The following is a 22,352-nucleotide window of genomic DNA, read 5'->3' as shown; positions in this document are numbered from 1 at the left end:
TGTGGTTAGACACATTTGGATCGTGATCCTTAGGGAAGTTTTGTTTCAGTCTTTAAGTATCCCATATGGCATTGTATTATTCTCTGAGTAGATTGGCTTCGTGTGTTGTAATGCAGAGGCTTTTAATAAGCGAAACTTTATAACAATAGCACTTTTGAGGAAATGAGCCTGGAGATTTTAGGACTTTGCAAGGGTTTTAGTATGTGATAGTAGCCCAGGACTGGAAAAGACCACCTAGCTCAGTGAGTACAGTCCCCACTGGTAGCATTAATGATTCCATACAATTTCTCCTTTTATCTTAAGTGTTTAGAGTCCTCCCACTGTTCAACTATTTTGAGTGGCTGTGATTATTTTGCTCTTGAATTTCTAGCCTATTTTATTAGGTCTACTTTTATACATGCTTGTGTTTTGTTTTCCCAATGGAAATGCTTGAGCTGTTCAGAGATTTCAGACCTATCCTTTCTGGCGTACTTAGTCTGATAAACAAAAACCAGATCCTTTTTAGTCTATTATTATAAAATGTGCTCTTTTCCTCTGATCATTATAATAGTTCTTTTGTTTTTGGCTACAGATATCCAATACTGTGTGCAGTATTATATATGAGGGTATTTGTTTCTTATAGATGCAGTAACAATTATCTTCAGAAAAAGTTTAGTTATCCTTTATTTGCCTTTGCTTTGCCCTGCTGCCTTGAATTAACAGATCTTGGTGGTTTTTTTTTGTTTTGTTTTTTGTTTTTGTTTTTTGAGAAACATCTTCAGGTCCTTCCCTTCTGATACCCACTGACTTTCCATCTGATTCCAGAAGTGTTTGTGTTTATTCTTACCTTCTTCATATTTTTCACTTTCTTCCGTTCTTTTTTGTTAGATTTTCTTGTAAGATATAGTGCTGTGCAACTGTCTCCCAACTTAATTTCCACACAATGCTGTCAATTCCCTTCAGTTCTTGTGTAATCCCTTAAGGATGGCGTTTTGGAGCATTCACTAAGCAGCTGAGTTGCAGTTTCTCATCTGGCTGGCACCATACCAGCTGCTTTGCTCACATTCAAGCAGATGAACCATGTCGTTTGTCTAGGAGCTGTTATCACGTAAATGAAGACTAGCCATAAGACCAAGTGTTCCTCGCTGTAAGCCATTCCAGTCAGGCATTTTATTTTGTTGGTAACTACAGGTATTTGTTTTCCTCCAAAATTTTGTCTAAAACTCTGCATAATGCTGAAGTTATGTAGACTTAGCAGTTGCTTTACAGACCTGTAGCTGCAAAGATTGACTGAAATAAATACAGACGGTGGTTTTAGTCTTCTCCAGTCATATGCCACGATACCTCTCTTAGCAGACTCACTGGAACTATGACAATTATTTTAAGACTCCTTGAAATAGGAAGTGGCAATTACCCATCCCTCCAGATCTGAGTGTATCAAATTCTTTGTAACTGCAATGTCGATTGCAAGATGTTGAGCACACAGGAATAGAATCTGATTTGAGGATCTTGCAAAGACAGGGCAGTGCCTTTCACATCTCCACTGTAATTGAAAGTTGAGGTGGCTTTGATTAGATTTTGGGACATACAGAGAGCATCTTTTTTCTTTTTTTTTTTCCTTGAAGTCATACAAAAAGGACACTTCCCAGTTTTGTTGATTTTCCTTTTCAAGTTCTGTCTCAGTCTGACCTATGTTTTTGCTTTATCCCTAGCACTTTGACTTCTAAGTAATTTTTTTTTTTTCTGTTTACCAGTCCTTCTTTCCATCCCTTGTAGGCATTTTCCTTAGTTTTGAAGTGGTTATTTGTTTGGTTGTGTGGTTCATTCTACATGAGCAATGCTGTCTTTGTTAATATCAAAAGTTTATTTTATTTTGATGTTTTTTTTATCTCAGTACCCTTGCACTTAGGATGCCGATTTGTTAATGGAAAGCAGTCTTGTCCCTCCTCGGTTGTTTTGTCTTGCAGAAAATAATTGTGAAAAATGACAATGGCTGTTGCCTTTACTTACTAAAAGAAGGGAAATACTGAACACTGAAATGACTGTGATTCATCTGAATCTGATTTCTAGGTTCAGAATGCCATTCATATTAATGGGACTTGGCTAGAGCAGCAGGATGTGAGCCAAATGTTGTTCCCCAGAGAAGCGAATGCCTCCTTTTTCTCTTGCATAGAACCAGAATTTTTCTTAAATTTCTAAAAATGTGATTGTTGCAATATTACCTAATAAAAACTACAACAATACTTAGAGGAGTTGTAGAGCAGGAACTGCTCTGTGAAGAATTCTCTGTGGAGAATTCTTCCACATTTTGAATATTTTCAGCAAAACTAGTATTGTGAAGTATTACTTTAATGACTGGCTAAGATGAATGTATGTTTAAGTGAATAAAAGTAATTCTTAAATTCAAAAAACAAATTTTGCAAAATAATGACATTTACGAGCAGGTCTGGTTTGTTCCAGGTTTTCTCTTCGTGGCAAAACCAGAGAAACTCAGGATTATGTTTAAGAGTTGTCCAAGAAGAATTCCTGTCAGTGGCACAAAAGAGACTGTAAGTTCATGCTTCTTAATTGCAATTCCATTTTAACTGTGTGCTACCATTAGAAAAATGCTGAGACTCAGTTTTTGATAATGATTTGGAAAGGAATTGCAGTGTTCTTAGTGCAACACTCCATTTTTTTTTTGTGCTGGCTATGTAGACATCTGGCTTAAAGAAGGAAAACTTCTAGGCTTTTTGTTTCAACTAACAAATTGATTTTTTTTGCTTCTTTTCAGACATTCCAGTGTTCAGAAGCTATTTAATTATTTGTCTTTTCCTTCTGGGGAAAGATGCAGTGAACTGAAAATATCCGCTGCCCTCCCAGAACTAGAGAGGTGAGAAATTATTTTTATTTCCAAGGGATTAGGTTTGACAGAAATGGTACAAAAATATTTTGTTGTATGTAATCATCATCTAAAAATTGCTTATTAAATAAGTGTGTTCACACTAGGTATTTTTACTCTGAGATGAATTATTTCCTTGCTAGGAAGCCTCTGTTTGACCTTTTAAACAATTTTATTTTAGTTATTTCCCAGCTATTTATATGAATGAAGCCTTGGTCCTTTATTTTTAAAAACACAACTTTTATTTTTTTTTTTTGAAAGGTTTGTGCAGCATTTTACTGTCAGCAGCGTCAGTCGCGAGCCAATAATGAGAGCACATCTTCCTGTTTTACTGCAACAGTCAGAAATCATTCCTGATAGCAAAGCAGAAAGTGATAAGGTAAGAAAGCAGTGCAACAATACTTCCTATCCCTAGCACGGAGTGTTTACCAAATATTCTGGCTGTTACTGGTTCCATTGCAGGTAATGCAATACTGACACGCAGCATGGTGTGTGTTTAGCTATGCCTCCTGCTCCGGTTCATACTGAACATGTTTCAAGTCTGTTTCTTAGAATAAATTGCTCTGTCTTCTTTTCCTGTTTACGTTACTTAATTTTGTGTTTAAACAATCTTTTGGAAGTGCCAGTGGACCTTCAGTCTGGTGAAACAGGGATGGAAAACGAACAGTAGATCTTCACAACTGAGCAGTTTTCTCTAATGTCCAGACAGTTTAGCCCTGAAGCAGTAGTTTGTTTTTATGAATTTCTGAATAATTTAACCGAATTGTTCTCTGCAACATAAGACCTTTAAATAGCATGGAGGTAGCACATGATATTTAACATTTGCTGATATTATCTGTAGAACACTCTGTTCTTTATAGGGGCAACAACAATCATCAAACTTAAGGGATGCTTTAAATAGCATTTTCAGAGAAATAATTTCCTTGGAAGTTTCCAGCATTTGAAGGCTGCTATAAGCAAGAAAAACAAAGCAGCAGAAATATGGTCTTTCTCTTCAAGTATTGCAATATGGTGGCAGCCTTATTTCCTAGGATCTATTTCAGAGACCGTACTGACACCTAAGTATTAATTAGTAAACCCTTAGTGTTTTTAAACCTGATTTTAAGCTTCACTTAAATGTCTTAAGAAAAAAAAAAAAATTCTATAATGTTATACTAGTTTCTATAAAACATTCAAACTTTGATTTTTGTTGAGTTACTTCTCTATCTGTATTATGCCTACTCATTGTCTGTTAGCATCCAAAAGTGATTTTGAGGATAGGATACAAATAACCTGCAGATGGCTATCTTCAGCTATGCTCCAGGTAGAAACTGGGAGAGGTAAATTGTCCCTTATTGATAGGATGATACACAGTGTGTGGGGTGGTTACCAGTGTGACATAATTTCTCTTTCTCTTTCAGCACCACAGAGAATATGCATAATGGCAACAGGGGTGCTTTGTGCAGAAAAGCTATTGGCGTGTTGGAGCTGTTACTGTGCAGCCTCTTCCCAACCCTGCTCAAAGCTGCATGCACCGTTGCTTAAATCTGCAATAAATTTTGGATATAACACACTGGGCTTAGTATCAGAAACTGTTTAGACTTAAGGTTTTATGGAGATAGAGAGCCTCATGTGCAGTGCTAAACCTTGTGTGCAGTGCTAACTCATTTCTTCTAGTTTTTTAAGTTGTCCCCTTCTGTTTCTTGTGTTTTAGGTTGTTATCACCATTATAACGGGTCTTCCAGGATGTCGCAGCAGTGATCTGTGTGCTTTTCTTGTAACTTTTAACAAGGAGCATGGAAGGTTTGTATAGTTCTGGTTTTACAGTCCAAAGCAGTGGTCTTACATACAATCAAAGAACTACTCAACATGAAGGAAATAAAAAAACAGATGTTATACTTTAAAAAAAGGATCCCGATTTCTGATTTGTAATCAGATGTATTATAAGAATACATTGAGTAAATATTATGAGGCACTTCAAATAATCCTACATAGCACAGCATAGGGTCTGTTTCCCATGGGGCATTAAATGAGCACAGTTCTATTATTTCAGGTATTTCAGTTAACTTTGTTATGCCAGGCATATTTGATCTTAAATACTAGACATTCAGAGAAGAAAAAAAAAGAGATTTCTTCTTGATATTCCATATTAAAAATACCAGAGGTATCATTACAGAGCAATGACAAGTCTGGAACTACCACTCATGCTACAGACAGTTGAGAATAATTTTAGAAGGGCCAAGTGAATCTTTGATTAAGCATGGGAAAGGTCTTGTCAAAACTTGAAGGAAACAGTTGAACAGTTTCCATTTATTAACTTGTGTGGTAGTGAGTCTAAAATACATTTTTCTTCTTGGGGAAAACACTGTACTAATGGTCCTTACTACAATATTTTAAAATCTGATCTAGTTTCTATTCTACAGTTGCAGGAGATATATTCAGGACACGTATTGAATGGCAATAAGATAAATCCACTGTAGGAATTTATCATTGTGTGTGTTGATACAGCTCTTTGTTCTGAGAAAATCAAAATTCTTAGTCTTTCAAATCTTACAGCCAGACACCTTACAGTTTAATCTTAGTAAGGTTCTGGACTGTTCTGTTGTATTATTTTTTAACTTGATGTCTTGATATTGGCAAGTTGATTTGGAATATCTTAGTGGCTCTCTTCAGGGCAAATGTAAGGTGGTTTTTGAATGAGATGTAGTATTATAGAACATTACGTTTTCCCACAAATGTCATCATTACTTTTATTTTTGCAGTGAAAGAGTTTCATGCCCAGTCTTAAATTATATGAATCTGAGTTTTGTTTACTGCATCACCAACAAAGATTAGAATTACTCATATGATGTGCTGCTTTGAAGAAGCTGTTGAACATTGTTTTATTAAAAAAAAAAAAAAAAAAAAAAAAAAAAAGGCAACAAAAAACCACAAGCCCTTTTGGCAGTAGTCTGAGGAATGTGCTTATGCTGAAATGATAGAAAGCCAAGTAAATTTCTCTCTCCCACGTGGTATGAGAAATGTGGAGTCTTGGGGCTTGTCATTGTTGGGTTTGGTCGCTGGTTCAAAACAAGAAGTAAATAGTGTTCTATTACATAATAATTCTAACTTTTTTCCTTGTGTTCTGTTGAAGGTGGATAGTTTATCGGCAGACTATGGATAGTCCTGAATGTTTCAGTGCAGCACACTTCCAGCGTTATCTCTCCAGTGTCCTGGAGGCTCAGCAAAACCACAGCGTCCGTCAGTCCACTTATGCTAGAAAGAACAAGCGGCTCTTAGTGGTCTTGCAAGGGTAAATGTTACAACTCTGAACGGTTGAATGGAATAGGGGATTTTCTGTTCCTCGTGTTTCCAAGGCGTTTTTAAACTTCTTGTCACTCTGAAGCAGTCAAGTTTCTGTGCTAAAGTGTGGTTCTCTGTTAATTCTATTTTATGTACGTACTAAACTCAACTTTCCTGCTACCTATTAATTTTATTGCTTGCTACTCTTAAAAAAAAAAAAAAAAAGTGTCCAAAGAATTTGGTCTGTCTCCTCAGTTTAGGAGGTTGCTTTTGAGAGGCCTGAAAATCACATTCAGTTTCTTTGCCTTTTCCAGCTGTAATGTAGACTGCTGTCTAGGGGAGTTTTTTGCTGTCTTGCGCCAGGGGAGTTTTAGGTTGGATGTTAGGAAGAACTTCTTTACCAAAAGGGTTGTTAGACATTGGAACAGGCTGCCCAGGGAAGTGGTGGAGTCACCATCCCTGGAAGTCTTTAAAAGACGTTTTGATGTAGAGCTTAGGAGTATGGTTTAGTGGGGACTGTTAGCGTTAGGTCAGAGGTTGGACTCGATGATCTTGAGGTCTCTTCCAACCTAGAAATTCTGTGATTCTATAGAATTTTATTGGAACAGCTGTTTCCCCTCTATACACGCTTCCCCAGACAACCTAGATAGAGAGGTAATTGTCCTTCAAAGCCTGGTTCATATTCATGAGTATCTTCTTCATCTTCATATTCTCCTATCTCCTGCAGACTTGCACTTCAGTGGTAAGCTTGCATGTTGTTGTCCCTGATGGTACATGTATTACTGCCACTTTTTCACAACAGACCTATGTTTTGCATTGAACAAAGCAATAAAATATACAATAAATACACAAATCACTGCAGAATAGGCTTAGCTAACTTGATTGGCCCCTTCCAACCTAAGCTGTCCTGTAATTCTATGATGATTCATATTTTACCTTTCATGTATAATCTTCCTTGAAAGGTTGGAAAAATATTGAAATTATTTAATGGAAAGTGGGGGTGGAACACCTTCCTGTTTTTTTGTTTTTGTTTTTTTTTTTAGAGGAAGATCTATTGTGTTTAAGGTATTAGATGACTGAGGACACTTTGACTTTTAATTTCTGGAGCTTCAGAATAGAATGGAAGTGTGATATGGTATGGCATAGACTGTAGCTATATCTCTGAAGTTCTTACAGCCTTTAAACTTCTGAAAGATCAGCAAATGCTAGGCAATCACTATATTAATAGATTTATAGTTTTCAGAAGTAAATGGCCCATTCAGTTTGCAATGTTTTTTTCTCCAAATAGAAACTTAAAAGCCTAAGCTAAACAGAATGAGCATTCTACAGTAAGCGTAAGAGTTGATCTTTGTGGTTTTTCCCCACGTATTTAGCATCTTGGTGTGTTTTTCTTTCTCTTTGCATTTCCAGTAGTCCTTGCTTTAATTCTTCGAAAGTTTTAGCTACAAAAAAACATGAATTTTCAAAGTTCTACTTGATAAAAGATGTGAAGACAGTTGCATGCATGTGATTTAACATACATTTTTGTGCAGTTTTTGCACAGCATCCTCGTGGTATGCCCTCAGTGTTTGTGCTTCAGAAGAATGGCTCCCTAAACTTAAAGCAAGCTGTCTAAAACATGCCATTCACTTGACACGACAGGAAATATTTAAGTACGACGGATTAAAACATTTTTGATAAATGCCAGTTGTCTTCTTCAAATGAAGGTGAAGACTGAGGCATATTTGCCCACTCTGTTTCTGTATGAGACGTTAGCAGCTACCACAACTAGCTTGAGCAAAGTACTACTCTAACCTGACTGGTTTTAGTTCCCAGGCTACCAACCATTCATCTGTTTTGCAAAGGACATGTACATGGCGTTTTCTTCACTATAGTCTCTTCTCTTACTGATAAACAGAGTTGTTTTTTTTTTTTTTTTCCACTTGAGTGAGATACTTTTCATGAAGTCAGTAGCTATAGTGTCCAGTGATGTGCAAAATAACTGACACTCTGGTAGCAGCATTAGCTTTAAGAATAGTTGATTATAGCTTTTCCATTCTTTTCTGAGCAGTTGAGTGGTATTTAGACAACTTTAACAAGTATAATTCCTATGTTATAATCGATTAACGTGATAATTCTCAATACAGTTTTGAGAGAGATTGTCACTTAGCGAGAAATAAGCTCCAGTTCACATAAATTTTGCTATCCTACAGAAGTGCAATACAGCAATGTCAAGAGTAATGATTCAAAAATGAACTTGTTAATTATAATAGCACACTTAAATTGGGAATGCTGGTAAAAGCGCATGTTATTTTTTAATATTTCTTTTTCACTTGAGTCAGACAATGCTAGAATGTTCTACAGAAAGCATAGGGTGCATCTATTTCCACTATACAATTCTGGGCCTCCAGAAAGTCAAGTTTAAAGTTGTTCAGTGTGAAGTTTGTACTGTTTTTTCTCTGAAGCTGACATTAGTGTATTTCTAGTGTTACTCACTTTACTCAGTTTGCTTAATCGTTTCAATTGCAAAGTTTTGAAATGCTTTATAACTATCTTTGCAGGCTTTTTTAGAACATTAACCTTGCAAGTAACTGATTTTTTTCTTACTACATGTTGAAAGGTGTTACTGTTTCTCTGAAGCCTTCTTTCATTTTGTTTTCTTACAGATACACTGATGTGATTGATGTTGTACAAGCTCTACAAACTCATCCTGACCCAGATGTGAAGTCTTCTTTCATCATTGGAGCAGTTAACACTTGTGTAGAGCCACTGAGTTGCTATATAGAGCATAGGTATACTTGAAAACGTTTTTAGTAGTCTGAAAATAGATTATGTATATATTTGAGATCACTTTTATGATAACTTGGGCTATGCGGTAGGTAAATGCCATTGAACTGTCTTAAATCTCACAAAATTGCTAGGTAGTCAGTCTTGGATGAAGTTTTTAAGTGTTGTTTGGTTTATAATGAAACTTGGTTTCCAATGGGTATATAATTAGTTACATATAATATTAGTAAAGCTTATTTTGTAGAAGAATGAAGCATTAGCTTACTAAAATTATGTATACTCTGGATAGGTGTTTTGTGAAAACTGGACAGTTGGCCTGTTGGAGGTTTCTTCAGTCATTCTTCATGATTTGTTAAATGTGGCTGAGTATTGGGACGTGCATCTCGATTTGGATTATTGATTATATCAACACTTTGTGGTGTTAAACAAAGAGTTTCCATATTTAAAGTATGGAATTTACGGGAAGCTGTCCCAAATCAAAGACAAAGCACGGAAGCAAAAGCATTGCAAGTATTAAAATCTGATATCCTGGGTTACTGCAGAGGCAGGCTGGGGAGGAAATGATAGCAAAGCCAAGTCAATAACATAAGTTAGTATTTATAACACTAACATTATGAAGTAGTGTGGTATAGTTGCTGTTTCCTAGTATACGTTTGTGTTCCACACTTCAACAAACGTGGAATAGAACTCATTTAATTTCATAGACTATCGGTAAACTGTAATCTATATATTTTGCAACTGTGCCTTGCTGCTGATTTGATAAAAAAAAATAAGTCAAAGCAGTTCAAATCTTCAGTTCTTAGTGTTACTGCTATTTTTGTTTAAAAACTCTGTGCATCAGAGTTCAGAGGTGAACTGCCCAATCATTTTATAAAAAGATTCCTTAAACGTACTGGCTGTTTTTGGAACATGAACCAATAACTTGTGCTTTGTACTAGTCAATAGTAGATGCTCCCTTGCTGCTGCTTTTGGTCTCTGTAGCCAAGATTGTAAATAAATAAAACAGACGACAGAAAATACTGGTGAATTGATGCTGGAGTGCTGTTTAAACTTCTTTCCATAACTATAGTAAAGACAAATTCCTCCCGTAGGTGCATATTTTTTTCCCAAACTTCATGTGTAACTGGTCATGGCGCTGAGTAGTATTTATAGCAGCAGTAGCCTGCAATCCTTTGCCTAACATTGTTTGTCTACTGAATTGCAGTAGCAATTGAAGGAAGAGGCTTAGCTGATGCTGTAGATTATTTCTGTCTCACTTTGAAGTTTCTTCTGATAAGAGCTTACAAAGTAGCAGTGTACAGCCAATGACAAATCTTTCAGTTGGGAAACTTTGGCAGTTTCACTGAGTGTTGAGTGATTTTGATGTTTGTCTTGCAACATTTTCAGTCAAGAAAAGCAAAACCTTTTCCCATCCCAGAAAGTTTATTGCTGTGGAGATCTAGCTTTTTCATGTGCTAGGGTGAAGCTCTTCCTAGTACTGAACAGCAGGGCAGGACAAGGGATAGGTAGCTGAATGTGAACAGATAAGATTTTGTCTTTTGTATGGAGCTTTTTATGTGTGTCTGATAAAGCTCATAAAAAATGATTGTTGCTTGTCTGACACAATAGGACATGCAAAGTGATGTTCAGAAAACATTATGTACATAGTGTCTTTCCATAAAGAATTCAGAAGGAATAGAAACCCTAGAAAACTAAATTTTGGGGAAGAACTCTTCAAAATCATAACCTCTAGAGATGTTCCAGTTACGTGAAAATGGGTTGGAAAGCAAGACTCTGGCAGTCGGTGTCTAAATGAATGGAAACATTTTAATTGAAGGGACCTGTATAAATAATACCAATTATTAATATATAAACTTTTTTTCTTCTAGGCTTCTTTTTCCCAAGTTTTTGGACCAGTGCTCACAAGGTACGTGTCATTTTTCTTGACTGTATGCTGTACAGAACAAGTAGCTGAGCCATGTGGCCAAATAACTAGACTGTAAATGTGTATAGTCAAAGGTCATGATAAACTTTTGGAGGTAAGACTCACCTGTGCAGAACAGACAATTTCTCTCTGCCTATATTATTAAAAAAAACACGGGTGCATGGAGAAAATGTAAGAATCTATAGCTTGATGTATTCTGGCTGTCATCACCTGGAGGATGGGATTCAGACAGCCAGGAATTAAGCTGTTTACCTTAAGCTGCTCTAACTTGTGCAGTGTTGCTAATCGAGTTGCCAAATGGTTTGCATTTGATAGGAGAGCTGTGTTTCCTCATCCCTCCCATCCTTTCTTTGGGGAAATATGAGTAAATGGAGCTCTCCTTCAATTTCTTCTATTTTAGAAAGGAAAAGATGAGCTAGTTAGCTTTTTTCCCATATCCAATTCTTCTGCAGCATTGGAGGATCCTTGCACGTTTCATGTGACAGCTCTTTTGCGAATGCTTGTCTGCTGGTTCTGAGCTGTGTATTCAGTTTTATGTCCTCACTCTGAAATGAATCATTTACTGCATTGTCTTCCTTGTCAGAGTAGAGCAGCTGTTAGTGTTGGTGGGTTACCATCTTTCCTGACCTACCATCAAATAAGTAATTTAAGTTTCAGTAGCAAAATCCTTCAGCAGTAGCACCTTTATAGTTTTCAACAGTTGTCCAGCTGTTTCATGATATAATAAGCAGTAAATGTGGTTGGTGTGTGTGTGTAAGAACATATATCTTCAGTCAGATAACCCTTATTTTAGGAAGACTGTGAGCTCAACCTAAAGTTGGTTAGGCCAACGATGGTGGGGATTTCTTTATGTCACTGTCAGACCACAGTTACTGTGACATGACTTTCTGATCTTACACTCATGTCTTCTCAAGTGAACTGCAGGACTGTAAATTTTTGTTTGTTTTGTTAAATGCTGTTGTCAAAGTAGGATGCTGCACTCTCTTCTTATGGCTATTTAGAGTCTAGTGCTCCATTTTGCTGCCTGAATTATTATTTGTGTATGAAGAGAGCCCAAAAGAATTAACCCCCTGAACATAAACAGGCTGGAAAGTTTGTAGGTGCTATTATATAAACCAGTGTTTTGCTCCCACTTGGAAAAAACTGGTGAACTGACCAGTAAATAACTGGTATGATTAAAGCCAAATTCCTCTTTGAAAGGAGCAGGAGAATGTTAAGAAGGTACCAAAATACCGATTGCCTTTTGCTTTTATAGCAATTTTAAAAGTGTATGTATGGAGACATGACAGGGTAAGAACATGTCATGGTTTGAAGAGTAACTAGAAAATGCATAGGACAAGGATAGCTGCTCTTCCTATGGCCCAAACGCTGAAGGAAGAACAAATGTTGGGGTTAGAAGAATGTTCTGGCAGCAAATTATTTCTGCATGTTGCAAGGTTTTGTAATCTAGTTCCCAGATACAGACTGTGACATCAGATAGCCCAGAGGTCTGTTCATGTAAAGCAAATGGGTTCACGTGAATAGAGGCTGTTTTTAAAAGTTGTTTAAAAGTTTTAGGAGCAAAACTACACTTTGAACTGAGTGGTAGTACACTTCCAAACTTTCCAGGCAAGTGTATCACATGCATAATGGAAGAAACGTAAACTGTCTTGTAATGTACAAAGCCTTTTTATTCCCCACCACCACCTTGTCCAAAAAAATGAAGGCTTTTATAGGATGTAGAAGTCCAAATGCTTTGGGGCAGTTTAGCACCAACCATCCTATGTGCCTGTCACTGCAGAGCAGGTGGGAAGAGCCAGAGGGAATGAAAAATGCAGCTTTATACAGCCCAGGGAATCCACTTCTGCCTGTTGAAGAACTGAAGCAGTAGCAATATTTAATGAGGCATTCACTTGGAGGGAGATTTGTCCCATTTTTTATTCTTGTGCACCCCAATATTGTGTTACTGCAGTGTCTGTGGGCCAACATTTTGTACTGGGCGTTGTGTAAGTGCAAAGTCAAGAAGTCCATGGGTACAGGTGCTTAAGGATTAATAAGAGCTTTGGGTATCTACCTTCTATCTTGTCCTCATAATTATCTTGCAGAAATTTTGGAAGTGAGGTTAGCTTTTTGTGCAGTTTTCTGGGTATTTTCAGTTCTGACAGGGTACCTATGCATGTTCTCAACATGACATCGCTTTATGTGAGTGACATGCTCTGCTTGGAAAGCCACAAGACTAGCAAAAATGGATGAGAATCCCAGAGAACTGATAAAGCCTTGAGCAGAGTCATTTGTCAGCAGCATTAGCAGTTCTTTTTTCTCTCCCTTGCGTGCTTGTTCAAACTTTTCCAAAAGATAACTGCTACCATCTGTGCACTGTAGTTTACTTTTGTCTACTTGCAAATGTGCCTCTTGCACAGAAGCTCTGAGATGACACCTCGCTAGTCTAGGGGCACATTGACATCTCGTGGTATATATGAAGTTGTCTTACAGATGAAGACATCACTGTTGTTAAATATACCCATTGTATACTGGTAAGTGAAAGGGACGTGTTATTTTTGTATGGTTTTAATCTGTCCCTGCTTCTTTGTTGTTTCTCTCCAACGTGCTATTCCCCAGGCTGCAAAGATTTTTCTTTAGATGGGTGCACAGATAGAGAATTCAACGAAACTAGGTCATCTTAAAAAAGCACCAGGTACAGAGATAGCAGTGACAATTCAAACAGAAAAGTCCAAATTATTAGTTACTAAAGCTGTGTGGGCATCTTCCAGCTCTCAAACAGCTATTTTTCGTCTGGATTACACCACCTGTCTGTCAATTCAGTTCTGTGGACTGCAGCCAGCTAACACGGGGCCAATTTCTGTGGGATGCTGGCACCTACAAAACTTTTGCATAGGTGTGTGCCGAGCCGAAGCCTGCAGGTTCCACAGCCTTTTGTTTCTTGCAAGGTTGCGTGGGAGTTTACAGCGAGAATGACAGCTAGTGCCTGAAAGCTGTTCCCCTTAGACAAGCGCAAAGGAAGCGGGGAGTGATGGAGAAACAGCATGGGCGAGGAGGATGAGACAAGATGCTTTGGTTTCTGATTTGCTCGGGATCTTATTCCTTGAGTCTTTTTCTTCTCAACTTCAGGCTCTGCCAGCTTAGCCCTTGACAATTACCTGTTCTCTCCAAGGCACAGCAATTCTAACTAATGTATTCTACACAGCATTTGTATTGTACAGCCTATTTATTGTTCTGTGCTAGCTTTGCAGAAATTATAACAACGTTTTTGATTAAACTTGACTCTTAAATCAATACTAAGTTTGGGGATATTAATAGAAAAAAAACATACACTACATTTAGCATACCCACAGTGTGGTGGTTGTTGATTAGCTTATTCAGACTTTTCCATCTTAATTGTATGATCTACATAATAATTTCAAGAACTCATGCAACTTTTAAATTCCTAAGCATGCTTGTTCCTCCTGAAAAAGGAGATGGGGGGAGAGAACAACTGCATATTGCATAAATATAGGTGTTTCTGAAACTGGACTCGAAACATCTGTGGGGGATTAAGAAACAAAATAATGATGGGAATTTGCACAGGTTATTAAAATCCTCTCTTGAAAGGGTCAGTGATGCCTGTAACAGAGTGGGATCATATGGTGTAAAGGAACCCAGAACACTTGGCATAGATACATCCATTTAATGTAAGGAAGCCTCTGCTGGGATGAGTGTACTCTAAAGACCTCTGTAAAGCTCAGGAATAACTTCAGGCAGCAGATGATGCTGAGAAGTTCGTTATATATTCCCCTTTAAGTAGTGGTGGGGATGGGGTGGACTGTCCTGGCTCAGTTGCTCATGGATAGCCAAGAGTTTACTGTTGTCTTACACCGTACCTGTAGATGCAGGATCTGAAACAAGCTGCACACCTTGAGCAGAGAAACAGCATTCCTCCTGTGTTGTGGACAGCACTGATATCCTAGGGAGACCTGAAAAAGCATCATTTCTTCTTGCTGAGGAACTGGGCTGTAATTCCTTCTGCTGTGGCACCACCTTGATACAATTGGCAAGTGGAGATCCGCTAATGCTCAAATTAACTGGATGATAATCCAGTACCTCACCTGGCAATTTTTCCTTAAAGATCTTCTCCAGTGCCCAAGGCTTGACAAGTGTGATGGTTGCTGCATTACTGCTCAAGACAAATATATATGTATGGCGCATCATTTTTTCGTTACTTCTTTTTTTGCTGGCCTGTGGATTCAGACTTGCTGTCTGAAAACCATTTCAGGGCTTGCCTTTATCTTTTGCTTTAATTTTGAAACCCAACCCTTGTCTTGTATTTTGAAAGTAACAACTGTCAGGGTATAAAACACTGATTTTTTTTTTTTTTTTAATCAAGATGTTTAACCTATCTTCTTACACATCAGTATTTAAAGCCTCTTGGAAAATTCAGTAATTTTTTATTAAACTGTCCCTTCTCAAACTGCTTCTAGCATAATTTAATTCTTTTGATTAGTTGATTCTTTTGATTAATTGATTCTAAATTACTTCTGTTACACCATCTGTCTAATAAAAAAGAAAAATATCTTGACCTGGTGTAGCTGTGTTCTGGCAAAGCAGGACTTCATCGTTAGTCAAGTCATCTTCAGTGACTAGTGTTATACTGGTAGGATCATATTGTTCTGTTTTTTGTTTTTTTTTTGTAAGATTGTTTTCACTGAAATATAAGAACCCCCAGAGTGTAACAGCCTGCCTCTTCCCCCTTGAGTCATATCAGTGTCTGAAAACGGTTGCCTCCTTCAGGAGCTACTGTTCCTGCACGTCTACAGGTTGTGATAAAATGGGCTTCTGAGCCGGCTGCTGCAAAATAGTTAATGGTTCTGTGTGGTTGTTCATATCTGAAGTTAGATGGGCTTCTGGGTTTTTGTTGGGCAGGAAAGAGAAGAAAGACTCTGCTTTTTTTTTTCTCCTTAATACCTTTAATGCAGTGAGGTAGGGGCAAAATAAGAACAGCTGTTAAATCACTTAATTATTCATTAGTTATTGTTGCATACCTGACATCTGTAAACTATCCTCTGTTTTTCTTACGCAGGACTGGTGAGTAATGTGATCTTCACAAGTCACGCTACGGAGCAGAAGCATCCACTCCTTATGCAACTGCAGAGCCTCATCCGAGCGGCAAATCCTGCTGTTTCGTTCATCTTGGCAGAAAATGGAGTTGTGACTAGGTAATGTTCGTCGCCATCCCGTATTTGTCACTTTTGGTGCATGGGGCACATGCATTTGGAAATTACCAGAGCAAAACAAGAGAATACCATATAAACAGGAGATACTTGTTTTTCTTAATTGCCTCTCATGTGAAAGGCATCTTACCTTTACATTTTTGGTCATAAGTAGGGACTAGGATATGTAAGTTCTTGTTTGAAGAATGTGATTACTGTTAGTGTCATACTGAGGGGATACTGGGGAATACTCTAATTTTACCGTAGCTAACACATCCTGTTTTATTTAAGCAGCTTACAGATAGCGGCCATTTTATTGAGGCCATAAATTAAAAATCTTCATTTTTTATCTCTCTGTAGGAACGAGGATATTGAATTAATTCTCTCAGAAGGCAGTTTCTCAAATCCTCAGATGATGAGAGCTCGATATTTAATGTATCCTGGCTGGCAAGTATCTAGACTGAGAAATATTAAAACTATTTTTCTAATTAACTTGAAGATTAAAAAGTCTTACTAACTTAATTTAGATTTTTTTTTTCCAGACTACTCATTTGGAACAGGCAATAGCTTTGTAAATCATTTTTGAAAGAGAGCTGATGAGTATTCGTAGTAGATACACAACTGCTTTCCTTTTAAGGGGAAAAGGATCCTTTTTTGGACCCCATTTAAATCAATGGCAAGATTACTGTTGCTTTTCAGAAGAATAGAAAAGAACCCTCTGGGAATAAGCTGGGAAGGATTGGGATGGGTGAGGTCAATAATGATGAGAGTAATTTCATTCTGACAGCTATTCAGCCTTACTGGAATGAACTTGCTATGTCAGTCTAGCTATTAGCAGAACAATTATTCATAAAAAAGAATCAGCAGTCTTACTGACAGTCTTGGCAGAGGCTAAGGGCCCCAATAATAAGTGGTACCAAGCTTTTCCTTTAATACTGGGTGATATTTTTCATTGCTCAGGGTGCTTTGCACGTCTTGTTGCAGTTATCTGTGTTGCTGTACCTATTTGGCAGAAAATGTAAACCTGACAGCCATTATAAGTCCTGGCTGGCTGTTTCCTACTTAGATTTATAGTGTTGGAAGCATGATTTATCTGCAGTGCCCTGCAATATGCATGTGTAGTTTTTGGTTGGAATTTTAACTCGAAATTGGGTTACGAGTAAGGCTCCTAAAATAAATTGGCACAAAGCTTGGAGTGTCAGGGTTGTTGGCAAATTGCATGGTGCTGAAGGAAGAGAAGAAAAAAAAAACAACAGTATTTAAAACTTTTGGACAGCAGTTTCTGCATTTGGTAGTATGCAAGTATAGTAAGTAGATAGTGTATAAGGAAAAAAAAAAAAGCCTAGAAGCAGGAAGAACATCAAAATGAATCCCAAGCTCTTTGAACAACCTCAGACTTTAATATTGCACTTTCATGAATTTCTTCGTAGAGGGGGAAAAAAAGCTTCATGGTTTTCTTCCTGTGAGGAAAGCTTACATGTAGTGAAATAATGGATGTTCTTTTTAAGAAGTCTGTTAGATGAAAAGTGCAAGTGTGTGTGTTCTCTTTGTTGAAAGTGTGTGTTTGTTTTTTGCCTTAAGGTATGAAGGCAAATATGGAGCTGGGTCTGTGTTTCCTCCAATGGTTCAGATCTGTGTGTGGTTTAATCGTCCTCTAGAAAAAACACGATTTGTGACCAAATGTAAAGGTACAAATGAACTTTGACTCACTTGATTTAAATCCAGGTGTAAAAGGCTGAGGAACAGAAGGGAAGGAAGACACTGACGTAGCACAGTTCTTTAATTACTGTTGAAGTAAACATTTAATTGAAAATTCAGCTTTCCTTCCTCAAAGTACAGTAAATGACCTTTAGAATCTGCTCTGGAAAACTGACCTATGATTGTGTTCAGATGAAAATCTCATTTCAGTTAGAGTTTCTAGAAGCCGAGACAGCTATCTTCATATGTTTGCTTTTTGGTTTAATTTTATTTACTAGTGTTGAAACACAGTTTGTAAGTGAGCATCAGCTTTTACTGTCAATGCCAAACAATTCCTTGTAGTTACTAGAAAATAGGCTCAACTGTGTGTCAGGCTGCTAGAGTAGATCTATAATCATGCCTTTCCTTCTTTCCATAGCAAAACAATGTTAAGGAGCACCATTTTACTTGCCACACACAGTGTAAGCGTTCAGTATGCCAAGCACGTGTTACTTCCCACCTAACCCCTAGAGAAGAAATGAGAGCGTATAGAAATGTTTTGTAGTGGGAGCTACGGGGGACACTGCAGCTTTTTCCCCCCAAAGCACTAGGATGTGGATTAGAGACCTGTAGCGTAGGTCTGATGAGAAGCTACACCAAGAAGAAAAATAAGTGAGATAATGTTGTCTGTCTTCCATTTCAAACAGCAATCAAGTCATTGCTCAAGCCAAGTCCTTTTTCTGGAAACATTTATCACATCATGGGCAAAGTTAAGTTTTCAGGTAAGAGGGAAACGCTTCTGCAGTTCCTTGTGCTTGTGTTGTGTGTGGTATTTGAAAACTTAATTTTTACGTACTGTAGTCTGTCTACACCGTTGTGTTGGTGTTAAATTAGATTAGCAATTATCAAGACATTCTTTTCTTCTGTCTTCTCCTTGTTAGATTCTGATAAACTGATTGAAGTCTGTCACAACACATCATCTAACTCACTAAGCCTTGTGCCTGTTCAGGAGGGGCCAACTCCTCCTGATGCAAGAAACGATAGCAGAGATTGCAGCAGTCAACAGGAGTGCTTCCTTGTGTTCATTGGCTGCTCTCTTAAGGAAGAGGATATAAAAGATTGGCTCAGAGAAACTGCAAAACAGGTTTGTGGACGTGTTTGCTTCTATTTAGCGTGATCTGTTTGGCATTTCCTAACAACAAAAGGAGAAATAGGAGTATCGTGATGAAACATTTTTTGTTAATCTCCTTTCTCTTCTACCAAGGTATTAGCATTCCAGAGTGTAAATGTATTTCAAACAGAGGACTAACAGCTTGTAAATGTGTATTGTTTTAATACCTGCTACAGCATATTCATGGATTGATCTGCTTTGGATTGAGCACTGGGGCAAATGGAATATGTCCAGAATAAACACAAGATGATTAAGCTGAGACGTGATTGCCCGAAGCTAAAATGTAGTATGAAATAAATCTTCTTGAAGTACCTGAATGCTATAATGCTGAAAACTTGTTTTGATTCACTAAATTAAACCTTCTTGAGAGTAACCAACTGAAATGGAGGGTATAGCTTTTTCATTTTTTATGCTTAATTTGTCAAGCGTACAGCTGCGTAAGACTTCATATATTCCTGCATGGTTAGCATACACATGCAGCAGAGGTAGGGAACAGAGTATGGCCATAAGAAGTCTAGAAGGCTCGTCCTGCAGCTGTTGTGCCTTGCTAACTTAACACAAAGACTGGCACAGCCTGACCAGGAGTGTGGGACAAGCTGATTTTCTTCTACACATCCAAATAATACCAGCATTTTTGCCAGGCTCTTGGGGTTGTGATTCAGAAATATACTTGGACAGGAACTGTTGAGCCATACAAGTTATTTATTTTGGCACTTCGGTTGGATTCTGAGCCTATGGTTCCAACTCTGCCCTTTTATGATGCCCATTTTGGAATATTAGTTAATTGGAGATGCTTATAATTACTTTTTTATGGCTTAGAATTTGCATAGTGTCTCTACCAAATTGTGTAGAAAGGGAAATAATTTATGTGCAGATGAGTGTTGGAGCTGTTTGTAAGGATCTTCAAGTTCTCATCTCTGTGTTAAGTTGTGCAAGTTGTGTTCTATGGGTAGTATATGGAGACAAATGCTTTTTGCATGTAAGAAAGCACTATACAGAATACTATTTTAATTTTATGATAAAGAATAGTATTTTAATTTTATGATAAGGAATACTTTTAATTTTATGAAAACTTGCAACTTGAAATTGCATATCTCAAATGTGAAGTTTCTTCTTTGACCAGGTCAGGACTGCAAGTAGTCTTCCTTAAGTCTCTCTGGTCATGGCTAATTTCATGAAAGAAATGAAGTATAAAACCTTTCAGACTAAAAACTAGGTGGTTTTTCTGTTTGTGTGCTTTTTTTTTTTTTTTTTGCATTAGAGTTGTATTTAAATTGCATTGTTTAAAATACTTCTAGAATTTGTCATCTGTAGTGGTGCCTTATGTAAGATCACGTAGTTTGTACTTATGTTTTCAGCACACATTTGTGAGTGCTGTAGTATAATACAATCAGTCAGTCTAGAAATTAATGTTTAAAATATATGCTTCTAAAAGGTTTACTTCTTTGCTGGGCTTGAGCATGGTAGCATGTGATCGTAATTTCACTGTCTTTTTCCACATTTCCCAGGAAGAACTTCTCTGTATTTATTTTTTAACATAACTAGACTGTAATGGCACATCGTCACCCAGTAGATACATAACTGGGCTCTAATTCTTTCTACAGAAACCTCAGAGGAAAGCCCTGAAGACCAGGGGAATGCTAACCCTTCAGGAAATAAAAAACATTCACGTAAGTAGAAACTATTAATAGCAAAGAAAATTTTAGCTAATTTTCTTAAATATCCATTTGTATGATAGAGCACTTACCATATCTGCCATGACAAGTGTGCTGAGCACTAAATTATAACATTTAACTGTCTCTTCATATACTCAAAACACAACCAAGGCTGTCCAGGAGGAATTTACGACGTAAATCTTGGTGTTGTGTAGGCATTTATATTGGGATGTTAAGTGAGCTTTGAAAAGCTGGGGATGTTGACCATGCATGCTATTTTGGTTGGTTTAATGGTCGTCTTTCCCCATCTTTTCTCCTTGCTCTGTACTGTGCAGGTTGTCGTTTACAGACTAGGATCCCAACTGTTTAATTGTGCCCCAATCAACTGGCTGTGGGTTGTAAAAGTTGGGGTACTAAGATTTTTGTGCCTCTGAGTGTTGCTGTACATAACTCCCTTAGTCTGTATAGATCTTTGTCATAAGTAGATTGGTCATACTGCCTTTTTGGAGTGCTCCTTTTTAGCCACGTGCCATAAATTCCTGCCTGCTGAAGGTGTTTTTTCCTTTTTTTTTTTTTTTTTTTTGTATCTGTTTAAGCTTGTTAGGACTGTGTCTAAGCAGTTTTGCATTGTAAATGCTTATTGTGTGGTATATATCCTTTCTTAATTTAGGTAAAACGCCATTTGGATCCGCTTCCAGCTGGTTATTTTTACAATGGGACTCAATTTGTGAATTTTTTTGGTGACAAAATGGATTACCATCCATGTATCCTTTGAAATGCATTTTTTGGTGCAGGATTAGGTAGGCTACAGGCTATGCAGATCAGAAATGTATACTGTCAAAGTAGATGATACACTAAAGAGACAGTTTGATTGTCAGGTAGTAATATGAAGTGAAAACTTTTGTTGCTTGAATCTTTTCGTGGTTACTTGCCATTTAAAGCTTACTATTAAAACAATTTTTCGGAGGTATGATCTAAGAAGTGGTGTAGAACCAACAAAACAACCCTAAAATTGCTGTACGTGATCTAATGCGAAGAACAATTTACAGACCACAGCTTGTCAAAGAAATATTTTTCAAACCCAATAGTTATATAATGTTGCCTAATTCTTGGTTATGACTGATAAAATTTCCAAATGGATGTAATTTAATGTGAATGCATGTGCGTGCACACTGAAATAAAAGCAGTCAGGGTCGGTTTGTTTTGCTACAGTATACTTCTTTCTGTTGTCTATCTTTGTGGTGCAGCTCAAGTTAAATGATTGCTCTCATTTTGTAACTCAGTATGATAAAAAAAAAAAAAAAAAAAAAAAACAAACAACACAAACTTATTTGATGCAAAGTAGAAATGTGAACAGTGTCCAGAAGTAGTGGAGGTGCAGTTTTTGTAACTGCTTTTTAAACTTATTTAACTAAAACCTTATTTTATAACTCCGTCAGCTGAGCAAGCAAAATGATTTACTCATCTAATTGTGCTATGTATTTGTTCGTAAATGCTCTGTCCTTACTGGTCTTGTTTAGTATCAATTACAAAAGTGAGCTAGGACCAACACATCCCTCTAGTTTTCTTTCCAGAACCATATTGATTTTATACAAATATATACGTTACTTAAACCTGAATGTGTTTTTGTCTCTGGCATAAACGCCAGAGTAATACTAATGATCCATTTTACTCCATTCCATATCTTTCTATTGTTTTTTGCTTTTGTTTTATCACTGAAATTTTAAATTTGGTTTGATATCCTCAATTTGCTTTTTACTTAACAAAAATTGGAGTATGTTCTGTTCTGGAGTAAGAACAGATTTTCACTGCTCTATGGGACAACGTTAATTTTAAACCAGCAGGCTTCTGGCTG

The 22,352-nt window shown here is 37.2% G+C and overlaps 1 protein-coding gene across 2 annotated transcripts in view; it reads left to right on the top strand.

Annotated features, from left to right (window-relative positions):
• Positions 1-22,352, top strand: part of DNAAF9 (dynein axonemal assembly factor 9) — a 72,196-nt gene that overhangs the window by 45,131 nt on the left and 4,713 nt on the right. The window contains exons 23-36 of one of the 2 annotated variants that reach the window (XM_082760177.1): positions 2,440-2,528; positions 2,753-2,851; positions 3,122-3,239; positions 4,554-4,642; positions 5,973-6,131; positions 8,767-8,892; positions 10,756-10,793; positions 15,865-16,000; positions 16,355-16,441; positions 17,576-17,682; positions 18,379-18,453; positions 18,613-18,815; positions 20,447-20,512; positions 21,168-21,261. In XM_082760177.1, coding sequence (XP_082616303.1) covers positions 2,440-2,528; positions 2,753-2,851; positions 3,122-3,239; positions 4,554-4,642; positions 5,973-6,131; positions 8,767-8,892; positions 10,756-10,793; positions 15,865-16,000; positions 16,355-16,441; positions 17,576-17,682; positions 18,379-18,453; positions 18,613-18,815; positions 20,447-20,512; positions 21,168-21,261 — 1,486 coding nt within the window. Of the gene's footprint in view, positions 1-2,439; positions 2,529-2,752; positions 2,852-3,121; positions 3,240-4,553; positions 4,643-5,972; positions 6,132-8,766; positions 8,893-10,755; positions 10,794-15,864; positions 16,001-16,354; positions 16,442-17,575; positions 17,683-18,378; positions 18,454-18,612; positions 18,816-20,446; positions 20,513-21,167; positions 21,262-22,352 lie in introns of those variants that run through there. The other variant, XM_082760178.1, reaches the window with a different exon arrangement.

This window comes from Aythya marila (genome assembly GCF_965140915.1).
Source record: "Aythya marila genome assembly, chromosome: 4".
NCBI classification, from domain to species: Eukaryota; Metazoa; Chordata; class Aves; order Anseriformes; family Anatidae; genus Aythya; species Aythya marila.
This window is presented reverse-complemented; position numbering and strand designations above follow the sequence as displayed.